At 38.1% G+C, this 14,068-nt stretch overlaps 2 protein-coding genes and 1 long non-coding RNA gene across 7 annotated transcripts; all 3 read right to left on the bottom strand.

The window, feature by feature from the left end:
* Nucleotides 1–541: 541 nt before the first annotated feature.
* Nucleotides 542–4,052, bottom strand: LOC112202412. Of its 4 annotated transcripts, none has more exons than XM_024343425.2 (10): nt 3,163–4,052; nt 2,936–3,070; nt 2,735–2,833; nt 2,418–2,561; nt 1,992–2,096; nt 1,692–1,844; nt 1,490–1,585; nt 1,248–1,403; nt 1,007–1,141; nt 542–873 (listed from the first exon to the last, which is right to left on the bottom strand). In XM_024343425.2, exons 1-9 carry the CDS (start codon nt 3,976–3,978, stop codon nt 1,067–1,069), a joined length of 1,779 nt encoding a protein of 592 aa, XP_024199193.1. In that variant the 5' UTR covers nt 3,979–4,052; the 3' UTR covers nt 542–873; nt 1,007–1,066. The 4 variants fall into 4 exon arrangements, with proteins under 4 accessions (XP_024199193.1, XP_024199192.1, XP_024199191.1 ...); XM_024343424.2 differs by having other exon boundaries at nt 1,487–1,585; XM_024343423.2 differs by having other exon boundaries at nt 1,490–1,600.
* A 2,124-nt stretch (nt 4,053–6,176) lies between these two features.
* On the bottom strand, nt 6,177–8,870 carry LOC112166221 (polynucleotide 3'-phosphatase ZDP). 2 transcript variants are annotated; one of them, XM_024303007.2, is made up of 9 exons: nt 8,539–8,870; nt 8,325–8,375; nt 8,207–8,242; nt 8,064–8,129; nt 7,623–7,832; nt 7,441–7,497; nt 7,299–7,334; nt 7,066–7,215; nt 6,177–6,435 (listed from the first exon to the last, which is right to left on the bottom strand). In XM_024303007.2, exons 1-9 carry the CDS (start codon nt 8,767–8,769, stop codon nt 6,238–6,240), a joined length of 1,035 nt encoding a protein of 344 aa, XP_024158775.1. In that variant the 5' UTR covers nt 8,770–8,870; the 3' UTR covers nt 6,177–6,237. The 2 variants fall into 2 exon arrangements, with proteins under 2 accessions (XP_024158775.1, XP_040362685.1); XM_040506751.1 differs by having other exon boundaries at nt 6,203–6,511.
* A 2,166-nt stretch (nt 8,871–11,036) lies between these two features.
* On the bottom strand, nt 11,037–13,688 carry LOC112201793. Its single transcript, XR_002936921.2, has 4 exons — nt 13,395–13,688; nt 12,313–12,472; nt 12,105–12,203; nt 11,037–11,894 (listed from the first exon to the last, which is right to left on the bottom strand). It is a non-coding gene; the product is annotated as an uncharacterized LOC112201793 (long non-coding RNA).
* Between the last annotated feature and the right edge of the window lie 380 nt (nt 13,689–14,068).

Here is a 14,068-nt window from a genome sequence, read left to right on the forward strand (position 1 = left end):
ATGGATTCTACTAGAAGAAAAAACGACAATTCCTGTATCTCGGAATTTAGGATGGATTCCACTAGAAGGAATAACGACTTGATTATTTTTGAATTTTTAAAAACTGAGTAACTCAATAAAAATTCGAGTTGTATCGAGGCGATTGACAATTTTCGGTTGGTTTGGGTGAACTCCTCAATCATAATACAAGTTCTGAAACCTGTTTGACCCAAAAAAAAAAACAAAAACAAAAATTTGAAAATCTAGGTAACCAAAGAGGACTTATTAGTGATGTTAAAAATGGCAAAATCAATCGGAAAAAGTCTTTCATGTTGACAAATTGGTACACAATAGTTTTGGTCTCACGTATGCAAAAGCCGGTATTTAGGTACAACTATTTGGTCTCTCTCACTCGTGCAGTTTAGACGACATATACCAAAGCTAATAAAGCAATTTCCAAAATGTTTATAGACAACGTAGACCGATACCAAGCTGAAATAGATAAATACGCCTCTTAACATTAAGTGATATACTCCGTACTATCTGAAAATGACGCGCAAACTAATCAATAAATCTATACGAATGAATTTTCATTCTTTAGAAGTGACCCATATTAGGTATCTCTATTTTCCACTTCATTATTATTTCATGTGTCCCTAAACCTAAACCCTATCAATTTCCTTTCATAATTTTATCAGGCTGGTAATTAACTGAGACAATAAATAGCAAAAGAATGCCTATACACCATTTAAAACCTCTTTCATTAAGACCCATATAAAGCCTCTACAATCACATAAGCGATTTATGCTGTCATAAGTCGTCGCCATCTAAAGGAAAACAGAAGTGTCAATGATAGCAGAGTTGTTATGACCTTGGAGTTATCTCGCGCTTGTCCTGCAAAGTTCCGTTGAAGCCGTGTCATAGCACTCAGATATAACATTGAAGCAAAATACACAAACATGGAATAGAAACCTGAAACTTGCATGACTTGGCTAAGAATTGATTAATTAGGTGAATTGGAACTCACCACAAATTGAGGGAACATTGATGATATTTGAACATTGAAGGTATGTGAATCTGACCACTGTTACAGGGGTTCTAAATTCTCCAAAAAGACATTTAAATCATCATTGGGACCATCCACATTTTTCTCAGGTTCAGCCTTCAATGATTTGATTATAATCATGTGTTATGACACTCGAATGTAAATAATAATTTATGATTTCACCTAACTTTGTTGAGGAGTCAACAACTGAGTTAAAACATACCTGCAACTCACATGCCATTGGTGTTCCATCACCTAAGGCTACCTCAAGTTCCACCTTTGACCCTATTTCACCAGTATATCCACTGATAGTATCCAATGTTTCTTTGGAAACAACTGAATCATGCTTGTAATCATCACCATTTTCCGGAACTTCAACCTGTAAAGGTTCAAAGACCAATAATAGAATTCAGGAATTACTACAAACTATGTAAATAAAATCTGATAACAGAATCATCTCACCACTTTATCCACTCCATCTTCTTTGTTTGCTTCGACTTCTGATATTCCCTTGTTGAGGGCTTCTGTGTTTTCTGTTGTACCATCATCTTTCAACAAGTTCTGAAACAATACAACCTGAATTATATGAAGCTTCTGTATTGTTATATCTCTGATCCTCGTGTGCGATTAAAAAAAAAAAAAAAAAGTTCTGGTGAAAGTATCTAACCTGACAAATCATTTTATTTTCACTGTTAATCTGATGATCATCGAATACCTCTTTTACACCCAATTCAGCATTGGCATCATTTTCGGCTGCCACATTGTCTTTAACAACACAAAAAACACCCTCACAAGAACCAGCACGTACCTCAGGCTCACCCTGCAATATTACAACTCAACCCAATGAACCCATGAAACGAAAAAGAAGAAAAATAATAACGAAAGAGGGGACTTGAGATTTATAAACTTGAAGAATCTAAAACTGTATATGGCATTAGTAAATTCTTCTTCACAACAATCATCTCACCAATGCATCCTTTGCTTCTTCTCCAATTGCTTCCTTTATTAATACTGTCTTTCCCTCATCAAGGCTTTCTCTGCTTTTCTCTGTACCATCATCTTTCAAAGAGCTCTGAAACAGGACAACCAGCACTAAATTATAAAAAAAATTGATCGGCTGAAGTTTGATATATAACCCAAGTGTTGCACTCTTTTATGGGTTTAGTTCTCTTTCTTATGCCCTTGCCTTTTAGGGCTTTAACCAAACTTTGAGGTCTGGGCACTATCAATGGTTATATTCTTAAAATGAAATAAAGGCTTCGAAGTCTTTACAATTCATGTACAATTCAAAGGCGTTGCTTACAGATTTTCCCTTTCCACAATGCAAAACATCTGAAAGACTGAAACTTGTGTACAGTTTAAAAACAAAAGCCTAGTTACAGTGATGACTAACCTGACAGATGATTGGTTCTTTACCATTGCACTGATGATCATCAAATGCCTCCTTTTCACTAGATTCAGCAGGAGCATCAGTTTCAGCTGCCACATTGTCTTTCAGTGCACTATCCAACTGGTCAACATTTAACTCAGGCTCACTCTGCAATATGCACAACTCGACCCAATTAATATAAACCTCAGCAACTACAAACCAAGAGGGAATTAAAATCTTTAAATGTAATGAACTTATTTCGGACCCAACATGCCCCCTAAGAAGAAACATAAAAGAAAAGATATGGCGTAACAGTTATGATTTTAGAACAATCATCTCACCCGCGTATTCATTGCCTCTTCTTTCTCTTCTTTGATTTCTGATATCCCCTTATTAAGGGTTTCTTTGCATTGATTTGCATCATCATCTTTCAAAGATTTCTGCAACAGCACGACCAATATCAACTTATAGTAAAACAAGGCCGGAGCTCACTTATAGTTCAAGACCCCAAATACTAACTCAAAGTGATAGACATAAATAACCTGACAAATAATTAGGTCTCCATTAGATGCTTCCTTTTCACCTGACTCTGCATTACCATCCCTTTCATCTCCCACATTGTCTTTAACAGCACCCGAAACAGCCTCACTAGCACCAGCATTTACCTCAATCTCACCCTGCACCATCACAGCACAACCAAATTCAATAAAACCGCAACAATGACTGCATTCAAATATCAAACATTACCCGAAAAACAGTCTCTAATCACCCGTTCATCGCCCGGTTTCGCCAAATAAAAACTGAGCCTTTCGCCTTTGAGCACAACAATGGGCAGCCGGTCAAAATCCCACCCTAAAACCCTACACACAACCTGAGCAAAAGCCCTATGAGCTCTCTTCTTCTTCGTCTTGCTTATCGAAACCGCGTGGTGAACAAGCCCGACACAACCCTTGATCTTTTTCGTCTTCCCCAACCCACCACACACCAAGCAATGGAACTCACCACTATCCCAATTCCCCTCGTAATAACTCCTCAACCCACTCTCCTCCACAAACAAATTCAACAAAAACTTGTACTCCTCATTCTCCTCATCTCCAACCTTGCAATCCTCTTCTTCCTCCTCACTCTCGGACCCACTACCCGACCCGGCATTGCCCTTAAAGAATCCGCCGCAGGCCTCCAAGGCCCGGTTGTGTAACCGAAGTGCGTGGTGCCTCAACTGCTCTTCCGCCGACGCCGGAGCCAAATTGAGCTTGGCTGAAGTCACTGGCCACCCAGATGATGGCCACTCAGAGGTTGAGTCATCGTTCGAGGCCGGACCCGGGCATTCCCAACGCGGGTCGGGTTGCGAGGGCTTCTTGTTGCTGCTGGGCAATTCAATTTCGGTTCTTGCCTTCCTCTTGGTGGTGGGGCCTTCTTGGGCGGCGATCGGGTACGGCAATTGGGGTTTTCTGCCAATTGGGGTGGCTCGGATTGTGGAATTGGGAATGGGAATGGGGTTTCGGCGATTAGGGGGACCTTGGTGCCAGAGAGAGTGGAGGTAAATGACTTCGTCTCTGAGTCTTTGTTCATAATAGGGATCCATTGCTGCAATTTGAACAAGAAGAAGAAGACGAAGTAGTTGGAAAGAAAGAGTGGAGGGGTCGATAGATTCGTATCACATAGGATTTATGGGATGCTGCCACGTTTTGCTAAACCCCTCAAGGTTAGAAGTGCTTTTTACTGCATTGGTAAATAGTAATGTGATTTTCAGTTGATGATAGGATAAAAGTGATTTTTATTATTAGTTTCGGACCTCCTTATTTTAATGTGAGATAAGAGTTGAGCCAAGCATCATATTAAAAAAAAAAAAAAAAATTAACTTGATAAGAAATCGATATGATAATTAGAACTCACTCATCTAATAAGAAACACAAACCAGAAAAGACCTATGAAAACTTCATACCAACCTTGATTCAAGTTTGTTGTTTATTTTCTTTTCAAAACGTAATTCTAGAACTATAGACTTTTCAGTTTTCAGTTATGTTGTCGATAAATCAAATAGTCGTGTTATACTTGGTTCTCAACATTAAATGAATACTTTTCTCATGGTCCTTTTTTCTTTTTCTTTTTTGATTGAATAGTAATCTTTCTTTAGACATGTACAACCAAAGAATGTAGACTTGCAAAAATTCTTGTGTGGTATCACTATCATCCAACAAGAATATGAAAAGAAATACCACTTCTCCAAACTACATTCCAAATTTCCAATCAACAAGAGATGATGAAGCTTGATTCATTACTAAAATCTAATGAACAAGGGATTTTGAGTTCAATTTTCTCTGGTTTGCTTTGCCTCCTTGCCAATTTAGATTGGCTTTCGAATTCCGGTGATTAGGAGTGTAGGACATGAGATTGATCTTATTATTTAAAGTGTCTCATAGTTAATGAAAATAAAAGAGAGGAGACACCCTTCAACAACCCCATTTTACTCATTATCCTCGGAGTTTCTAAAACATGTGTGAAATTCCTTGACACACAACAAAGATAACTATCCTACGGGCAAAAGCTTCAAAATATCGTAGGATCACAAATTGCCTTGCTAGCAGTGCTTAATTCATTGCAATAGAGATGAAGGTACAAGATACCAACAGCGAGATTAGAAGATCCGAAATGTTCAACCACATTTGACCCAAAAAAAAAAATGTTCAACCACGTGATATACAACGCACAAGGACTTGAACGGTTGAACCCATTAATGGGATATACTTGACCCCTTCAGACCAATAATAATAATAATAATACTTGAACCCATTAATGAAAAATTCAATATAAGCTCTAAGTAACAAGAGGCGTTTAATATCACAAGTGTGACTGTATATTTTAAATTTTCAAAAGTGACCTATCTAGCATAATGTATATGACACCAATGTGAGATGACCTAGACCTGAAGTTTTTATTTTTGGGCTCTTAACCATTTACTTAATTTTGGGCCCAACAAATACTTACTTACTCCACTAAAAGATTTATGTGCCCATTTACCCAATTTAAATGTAAAAAGACAAGATTGTCCTTTAAATAATTAAAAAGTCATTGGAGACTTCGCCAGAATCCCGTCATCAACCTCGGAAATCCGGTGACTTCCTCCGGAATCTTATCACTGGTCGCTAGAGGTTTCCAAAGAGGATGCTGGAGACTTTTATTACCCCCAATAAATTTTTATAAAGTTTATTGGGGCAATAAAATATTTATTGGGTATTATTGGGGGGCAATAAAAAGTTTATTGGGGGACAATAAAACAGGACGCGGGACTTCGATCACCGATCCGGAGGTTGCATAAAGTTGGCAAAGAGGTCATCGGAGACTTTTATTATCCCCTAATAAATTTTTATTGGGGGGCAATAAAAAATTTATTAAGGGACAACAAAGTTTATTGGGGGGCAATGAAAAGTTTATTGGGTATTATTGGGGGGTAATAAAAAGTTTATTGTGGGGCACTAAAACTAGACATCGGTCGCCAGATTTCGGCCTCTGGTGACCGGATTCATGCAACCGATGATGGGAATTAGATGGGCGGTCACCGGATTCTAGCGGTTAGCAACCGGAGTCCCGTTAAGTCTCTCTCTCTAAGTGACAAAGGGAGAAAGGACAAAATTATCTCAAAAATTAATAAAAAATAACTTAATTGGGTATTAAGGCAAAACAATATGTAATTTGTTGGTTAAGTGAGCAATCTTATAAGATGTTTGGGTAAATGATGTTAGTGTAACTCAAATTTAGGTAAATGGACATTTTTCCTTTATTTTATTTTTATTATTTGTCAAACAAAAAATTTCATTAATTTAAAAGGCAATTACAAAGAGGCCTAAAAGAACGCCCAATAGCCTATTACAAACAACACACAACATAGGCCAAAAAAAAAAAAAAAGGTAACAGTGTAGCCCAAGAATGAGCTATGCCACGGCCACGACCAGCGACCACACCGTCGTGAAAGACAGAGCCTCCATTCCATAATGAAGCAAACAACGGTAATAGCTTTCCATTGCAATGGATCGAGCAAGACCTATGCCAAATTCGATAAAACCAGCCTTCAAACCTCCAGAAATCACCGTAATCATCACATGCAACAAGAATCTATTCTGACGAAAGAACCAGAGACACAGCAACAGAATGAAATGAGTTTGGAAGGTGAGATCCTGGGTAGGACCGAAAAGACAGGCACCCGAAGGTACACAGTCCCTTGTTGCATCACCTCGTGCGATAGTGAAAAAACCAAAGCTCTGAAGAGCCAATGAACCAAACAAAGCAAAACAATGGGAGATGAAGAGGATGGAAACAAATGAATCTAAGAAAATTGAAATCGAAAACAAAGAGACTTAAGCAAGGTCAGAACGGAGATGAACTTTGAGCAAAACCGCCGAATATGGCAGGCATGGAAAAAACCAAAAGGGAATACAGAACTAGCAAAAACAGAAGAGAAATCTAGATCGATGATCCCCCTCTCAAGCCACAGATCACAATCAAAACAATTGATCGAGATCTGGCGAGAGAGGGGGGAGAAGTAGGTGGAAGAACTCGTCGGTTTGCTTTTTTCACAGAGAGAGAAAGAGAGATAGAGAGGGGGGATTTCCTTTCGATCTAGCTAGACCTAGAGTTAAACAAACAAACCCACTCTAAGAGGGAGTCATCATACCTTCGCTTTCTTTAACTCCCTTTCCCCTACTTCATTTTCATCTTCATCTTCATCTTCATATTCATCTTCATCTTCCTCTTCATCTTCATCTTCATCTTCCTCTTCATCTTCCTCTTCATCTTCATCTTCCTCTTCATCTACTTCACGAACCTAAATTGGGAAAACCAAGAAATCAACACCGGTATCTCCTTTAACAAATCATTAGTAATCAAATAAGAACACAGTATTTTTACCTTTCGTTTTTGAGAACTTCTCTTACCATTTGAATTCTGCAAGAATCAATTTCATATCCATCAATAGGCAAAGAAAGGTACGGTAAAATTCATTCTTCCCTTAAAACATGAAGTGCAGACAAGAATTTAAAAAAAAATGTACCTCTTTAGATTTCTCAAATTCATTTACCAAATTCTTCAAAGATTCCTGATCACTACTCTGAATACGCAAACAAGTTAAACAACAATCAATATATAGGGAAATGCATCCATTTTCTTTGGTAATCCAAAAACAGAACCTTTATCTTTCCAATTACTCCAAAAGAGAAAAACAAATTGCAATACCTCCAGAGACTGAAATCCTTTGATCTTGTCAACCGAAGCAACCGGGTCGGACACAAAACTGAAGCAACCCAAGTGGTGCCACTTGGTATAACCACGCGCGTCTTTGGTGCCCAGCCTCAGAGCTTTCTTCTCGATAGGTTTCGAGCACTTCTTGCACGAGGACTTGCTGGACTTGGCGTACTCGGCTTCGACATGGGACGAAGAAGAATCCTTCAGACCAAAAGAAAAAAAAATACTTGAACCCATTAATGGCAAGTTCAATATGAGCTCTAAGTAACTACAGATGCAATAATATTTCTGCAAGAGGCGTTTAATATCTCAAGTGTGACTGTAAATTCCAATTTCCAATTGTATCCCATCTAGCATCATGTAAATGACACCAGTAAGAAACGATCCCGACCTAGAGTTAAACAAACATACCCAAAAAGCGAGTCATCATACCTTTGATTTCTTCAACTTCCTTTCCCCTTCATTTTCATCTTCAGCTTCATGATCTACTTCACGAACCTATTTTGGGAAAAGCAAGAAATCACCACAAGTATCTCCAATAATCTAGCAATCACATAAGAGCATAGTATACTTACCTTTCGATTTTTAGAACTTTTCTTTCCATTTGAATCCTGCAATCATCAATCTCATAGCCATCAATAAGCAAAGAAAGGAACTACTCTGAAGTGCACAAAAGAAATTAAAAAAATGTACCTCCTCTTTAGATTTCTCAAATTCATCCTTCAAAGCTTCCTGATCACTACTCTGAATACACAAATAAGTAAAACAACAATCAATACATAGGGAAATGAAGTTGAATCTTCGCACTTCTAAACTTCACCACATCCAGTTTATTGCTTAATCCAAATACACAGCCTTTATATTTCCAGTTACCGGGAAAGAAAAAAAAAAACCCAAATTGCAGTACCTTGAGAGAATGAAACCCTTTAATCTTGTCAACCGAAGCAACCGGGTCGGACCCAAAACTGAAGCAACACAAGTGGTGCCACTTGGTATAACCACGCGCGTCTTTGGTGCCCAGCCTCAGAGCTTTCTTCTCGATCGGTTCCGAGCACTTCTTGCACGAGGACTTGCCGGACTTGGCGTACTCGGCTTCGACATTGGCGGCCACTTGAGTCGAAGAAGAAGAAGACGACATGTGGGAGCGAATACAGGCAAAACGTTTGGGAGAGAGACTCGAAAGATAAAATGATCATTCTCAGCTGAAGTGCGCTATCTATCAATAAAGTAGGGAAATGCACTTTGTCAATAAAGTAGGAGCGGGCAGAGTGAAAGCATTCCAAGCTTTAGACAAAGGTGAAAGGTGGTATAGAGATATTTATGGTATGTCGACGTACACATTCAGACGTTTGGCCCCCTGCCGACCTAGGGGTTTTGGTGAGGCGGGGATGATTAGGAAAGACAAACGGTTGCGTGGGAACTAGAGATGGTTAAGATACGTAGCATTTGAGAGGAAAGAGGGGCGTAGGGTTATATGGGTTTAAGGACTTCCCGCCATTTTTAGTGGAGGCTATCCTAGCCCTCAACTGCTTGCCTTTTGCTCTAACAGTCCTGTAATTGACTTTTTTTTTTCCTTTGTTTTTTGGGAATAGATTTTTTTTTCTTCAAATAACTAGAATTACATAATTGGTGGTGGACATGAACTCTTCACTCTCTTCCCTAGAAACCGAACTAGTTACGGGTCCGTAATTTTAAAACCCTCAAAGCTTAGAAATGCTTTTTACTGCATTGATAAATAGTAAAATGTAATTTTCAGTTGAGGATAGAATTTTTATACTATGATTATTATTATTATTTTTGGGTGCTTCTTTCTACATGATTTTACTTGGCGGACCTTCCTATTTTAATGTGAGATAAGAGTCTGAGTCAAGCATCATATTAACTTGATAAGATAAGATCAATGAAAATTTCTTACAGTATTCTGAATCAAGTCCATTGTTTATTTTCTTTTCAAAATGTCATTCTAGAACTCCGGACTTTTCACTTATGTTGTCGATAGATCAAATAGTCTTGTTATACTTGGTTCTCAATATTTTTTTTTTTTTTGATCGGGTAGTTAGTTGTTAGTAACTCACACACCCATGCAGTGGTATCCCAGCCCCAGGACACCTGCACCCACATTGCGGCGAAAGCCAGACTAATAGATCCACTACACCGCAGACGCACGAACCCAAAGGGTCCCTCAAATCTGCTGGCCACGGGATAGAGCTGAGATTCGAACGCTGGACCTAGGGGTTTCAGACTAAGCCGTTTGACCAACACACCACACCATGTGGTTTTGGTTCTCAATATTAAACGACTACTTTTCTCATAATCTTTTTTTCTTGTTTTTTTTTTTTTTTTGAGTGCTTCTATTTATACCTCTACATTTGGTATATGGACCTCTCTAAATTTTTTTGCCCCATTTTGTCCTTGCAAAGAACAGAAGATAAAAAATAAAAAATAAAAAAAAAGGAAAAAACCTGGAACCAAGCCCGTAGTGTTCCTTCTTCTTCCTCGCTCTTTCTCTTTTTGGTTGATGGGTTATTTTGCTAGTTAATTTTGGTGGGTGTGGAGATTTCAAGGATAGGATTTTGGTCTTAGGTCTGGGAATATAGGATTTCAAGTTCTACGGTACGCGTAAAGGTTGATTTGTAACCTTGCTTCATTTAACTTGTGTTTTGATTTGATATGTCTATCGTCCTCTATGGCACGTTTACTTACTTGGAATGGAAATAATTATGAATCGGAGACAACTGGAATGAGAAAAGAAAGGAATCGGTATTGATTCCGGAGGAGTTGATTCCTAAACCCATCTCCCCCCTTCGGAATCAAATTCTTGAGTATTCAGGAATCAATTCCTTATAAAGAGGTGGGACCTACACCCATTCCGATTTCTTCATGTGTTAGTAAACGCAAGAATACTTTTACCCGGAATCATTCAAATTCCTTTATGTGTTAGTAAACACAGGAATAAATTTACCCGTAATCATTCCCTCCCATTCCAAGTAAAGAGGGTGTATTCAATCTAGATTTTAAATGATTTTGTCTGACTTTTTATAATCTGTGGATTCTCATAGATTCTGCAGAATCCATGGATTGTTTTAATTCCATATGGATTTGAACAGAGTTTAATGTATTGTATTAGTAAGATTTGTTTGGATTTTAATAAGTTCATGGATTATCCTAATAACAATAATAGAAAAAAGACCCATGAAGTTTGTTTGCTTGGACATAACCAGGAAGTTTATGCATAGCTGATAATTCATTATCCAACTAACTGTATGCATGTGTTTGATTATAGCATGCAACAAATATTGACATTTCAGGGAAGATCGAATTCATCAGAAAGAGAATAACAATATACGATACATTGATCAGAAGAAAACATAAGACAACTTCTGTCATATATTTGTAGTTCAACTTCAAGCTTCTGAATGACATAGACAATTAACTTTTCAACTGTTACATAGTAGTCTAAGACTATCTGGCATGACATTAATGTCCTCTTGTAAACAAACAGAAATGAGATTAACGCCCAGAATAAGAAAAAAGAAAGAACAAAACAACAATCTTGCCAGCAAAACTTAAAAGAAATGATCTTTCAGCACCTCCCTCAGCTAAAACTTACGTAATATTGACAAGTAAACGGTACCAGAGTCAATTCTATAGGATCCTTCCGAAGACGCGATGGCCTAAGCAGTTAGGGATGACAGTAGCAAAATCTTCTGGAGTCAACTTATCCCTTCCCTTTCAGAGCAGCCAAAACTTTTGCAACCCTTTTAGTCATTGTCTCCTCTCAGTCTGTCGACATTCAACTTTGAACAAACTTGGGAGATTTCCAGCATGAGATCCTAGCCAATCTCTAGTCTGTACAGATGAAAAGACCACTTCTAGCTGAGGTAATTTGTTCCTGAAGCTTATCTTGCTTAGCTTCGTAAGAAACCTGAAAATCTTTTGGGTTTTTGTCAAACCGAGCTCTCTCCTCGACAATCATCACTACCAGTTCTGCATCCCTCACAGTCCCAACTTGAGTATGCATACCAAAATGGTCAAGCAACTATGGCCTGAGCTCCCTTTCTTCTGGATATATTGCCAGAGCCAATCATATATTGCCAGAGCCAATCAAACGGTGAAGGACCTAACAATTGTGCATTTCCCAGTACCCCTATCACCCTTGATCATGACACCCCCAATCTTGAGGTTAATCACATTTAGCAGAAGACATAGTTTCATCTGATCACACACCGGCCTCTAGCTTTCCTTTGCAACAGGCGTTTGTGCCTAAATATGTGACCAGTGTGACAAGAATTAACAATAGATAAACTCAAAAACCTAATCTTTATATAGCATTTCTATAACTAATTCTTGAAACTTTCATCAAAAACAATGTTTTCCAATGTGAACGAATACAACCCATCAAAATAAATAGAATTTTCATCTCAAATCAGACTAAGTAAACCTAATTACAATTACATAAAAGAAAATTCACACCTATTCAGAAGGTTGACTTCAGTGGCAATATTGGCAACATGGAATTGAGACCTGCTCTTTCTTAACCCTCCATAAAACTAATTCGTCCCACAAAATTGCCTGCAATTCAAGAATCAAAATCCATAAAAGAACTGAAACCCACATATTTTATCTCCTTTAGAAACACAAAGAAGCACAGAGATGAACTAAAATTAGAGGGAAATCGTACCTTCGCTCAAGATTTGATTATCGTGTCAGGCAAATGTGAGTACCCAAAAGACCAATTCCCAGTTTCAATCAATTGGAGACATGAGAAAAATGAAGACTCCCCAAACAAAATGGCTGTAGTTCGTCGTCAATTCGTATTCTACTGTTGGACATCTTTTCATCTTCAGAATGAGAGAGAAAAACAAGTATGTCAAAATCTCACGTCCAGAGTATGGATTTCTGATAGGGTTTGGTATTTATACCAAACACCCTACAATCCTCCACAATCCATCATTTAATAAAATCCATCAAAATCATTGGGTTTTTGAATACCATCAGATTTAAATGGACTTTTTAAAATCTTAATTGAATACCCATAGATTTTTGAAATCCAAAACAATCTAATAGACTCCTAATTGAATACACCCCCCTAAGTAAACATGCCCCTAGTTTATTAGCATGGTAGTATGTTGTTTAATTGAGGAGTGAAATTTGCACTCTTCAAATTGAAAACCACACTCCCTTTCATTTTTATAATATATTTATAATCAATGGAAATTCCAATATTCTAGAAATACCCTTGTTGATCTCTTTTTCTCTCTTCTGGTTTGAGTTTCTCCACTGTCAATCAATTTCTTCTCTTCCAAAGAAAGCTAATTTCTTCTTTCGATTAGAAGTGAAAAATTTCTCAACCCAACATACCTAGGATGCTAATCAGACCAACTAAATCAATCACCTACAGCACAGTCTCATGGGCACCTTTGAGATGGATATGAGAAAATCGAAATTCATGATGAAAGTGGAGATTGAATTAGAAAAAAGAATGGATTCTATTTTTTTTTTCTTTTGTTGAGTAAAGGTTTCTTTGATGGAAGAAAGGCTATCAAGTTTGTTGGTGGTGTTCGTCAATTTGGAAGTGGCGGATTTGGGTTCGAATCGGGTGAGTTACTGGAGGTAGTGAATCAAATGGTGGTTTGAACAATCAATACCAGATGTTAATCATAAAAAAAAAAAAACAATCAATACCAGATTTAAATCAACCTATTCTCTATGAGAGAGAGAGAGAGGGTACATCTGCAATCTACATAATGGACAGAATAATACCAAACTCCTCTAAGATTCCAAATAGAAAGTTCATCGTTGCCAACTGGGTTTGATGGAATTAAAGGAATGAAGAAGGAATCAAGAGCAATGAGACAATCATATGTGTGTCTGTGTGGTGCATACTCATCCAAGGCGCCGCACCGCCCTCCTTATCCAACCGCCAGACTCCGTCATCGGCGCCGGCAACGGCGGCATGGCCATCGCCCAGACCATCCTCACCCAAGACCTCATCGAAGAGCTTGTCCTTATCGACACCATCCCCGACAAGCTCCGCGACACTCAGAGAGAGAGAGAGAGAGAGAGACGAGGGCAATTTTGAGAACAGAAAACACATCATCAATTAAAATTATTATAAAAGTAGGGGGGGTGTGGTTTGCAATTTAGGGAGTGCAAATTTCACTCCCCCTTAAATAATTGCAATACTATACATCATTCAAGTCTGCAAATCTTGGAAACACTTGCCATTGTTAATTAACTACTACCTTCCCAAGTTCCCATCAATCACAATAGAGACAGAATGAGAGAGAAGAAACAAAGAGATAGAGAAAAAGTAAGGAGATCGAAACAATGAGAGACAGAGAGAGAGAGAGAGAGAGAGAGAGAGGGAGAAGAAGATAGAGTTGTGTAAGTTGTGGTGCTTTTTATATTTCAGTTTTATACAAGGGCAAAATGGA

Source organism: Rosa chinensis, chromosome 5 (genome assembly GCF_002994745.2).
Source record: "Rosa chinensis cultivar Old Blush chromosome 5, RchiOBHm-V2, whole genome shotgun sequence".
NCBI classification, from domain to species: Eukaryota; Viridiplantae; Streptophyta; class Magnoliopsida; order Rosales; family Rosaceae; genus Rosa; species Rosa chinensis.

Coding starts and splice junctions, on each gene's coding strand:
- LOC112202412 (XM_024343422.2), bottom strand. CDS start 3,978: ATGGATCCCTATTATGAACAAAGACTCAGAGACGAAGTCATTTACCTC. Junction 2,097..2,417: donor AAGAACCAATCATCTGTCAG/GTTAGTCATCAC, acceptor GTCCTGTTTCAG/AGCTCTTTGAAAGATGATGG. Junction 1,845..1,991: donor AAGAAGCAAAGGATGCATTG/GTGAGATGATTG, acceptor GTAATATTGCAG/GGTGAGCCTGAGGTACGTGC.
- LOC112166221 (XM_024303007.2), bottom strand. CDS start 8,769: ATGTCGTCTTCTTCTTCTTCGACTCAAGTGGCCGCCAATGTCGAAGCC. Junction 8,130..8,206: donor AAAGTTCTAAAAATCGAAAG/GTAAGTATACTA, acceptor TTCCCAAAATAG/GTTCGTGAAGTAGATCATGA. Junction 7,216..7,298: donor GAAGTTCTCAAAAACGAAAG/GTAAAAATACTG, acceptor TTCCCAATTTAG/GTTCGTGAAGTAGATGAAGA.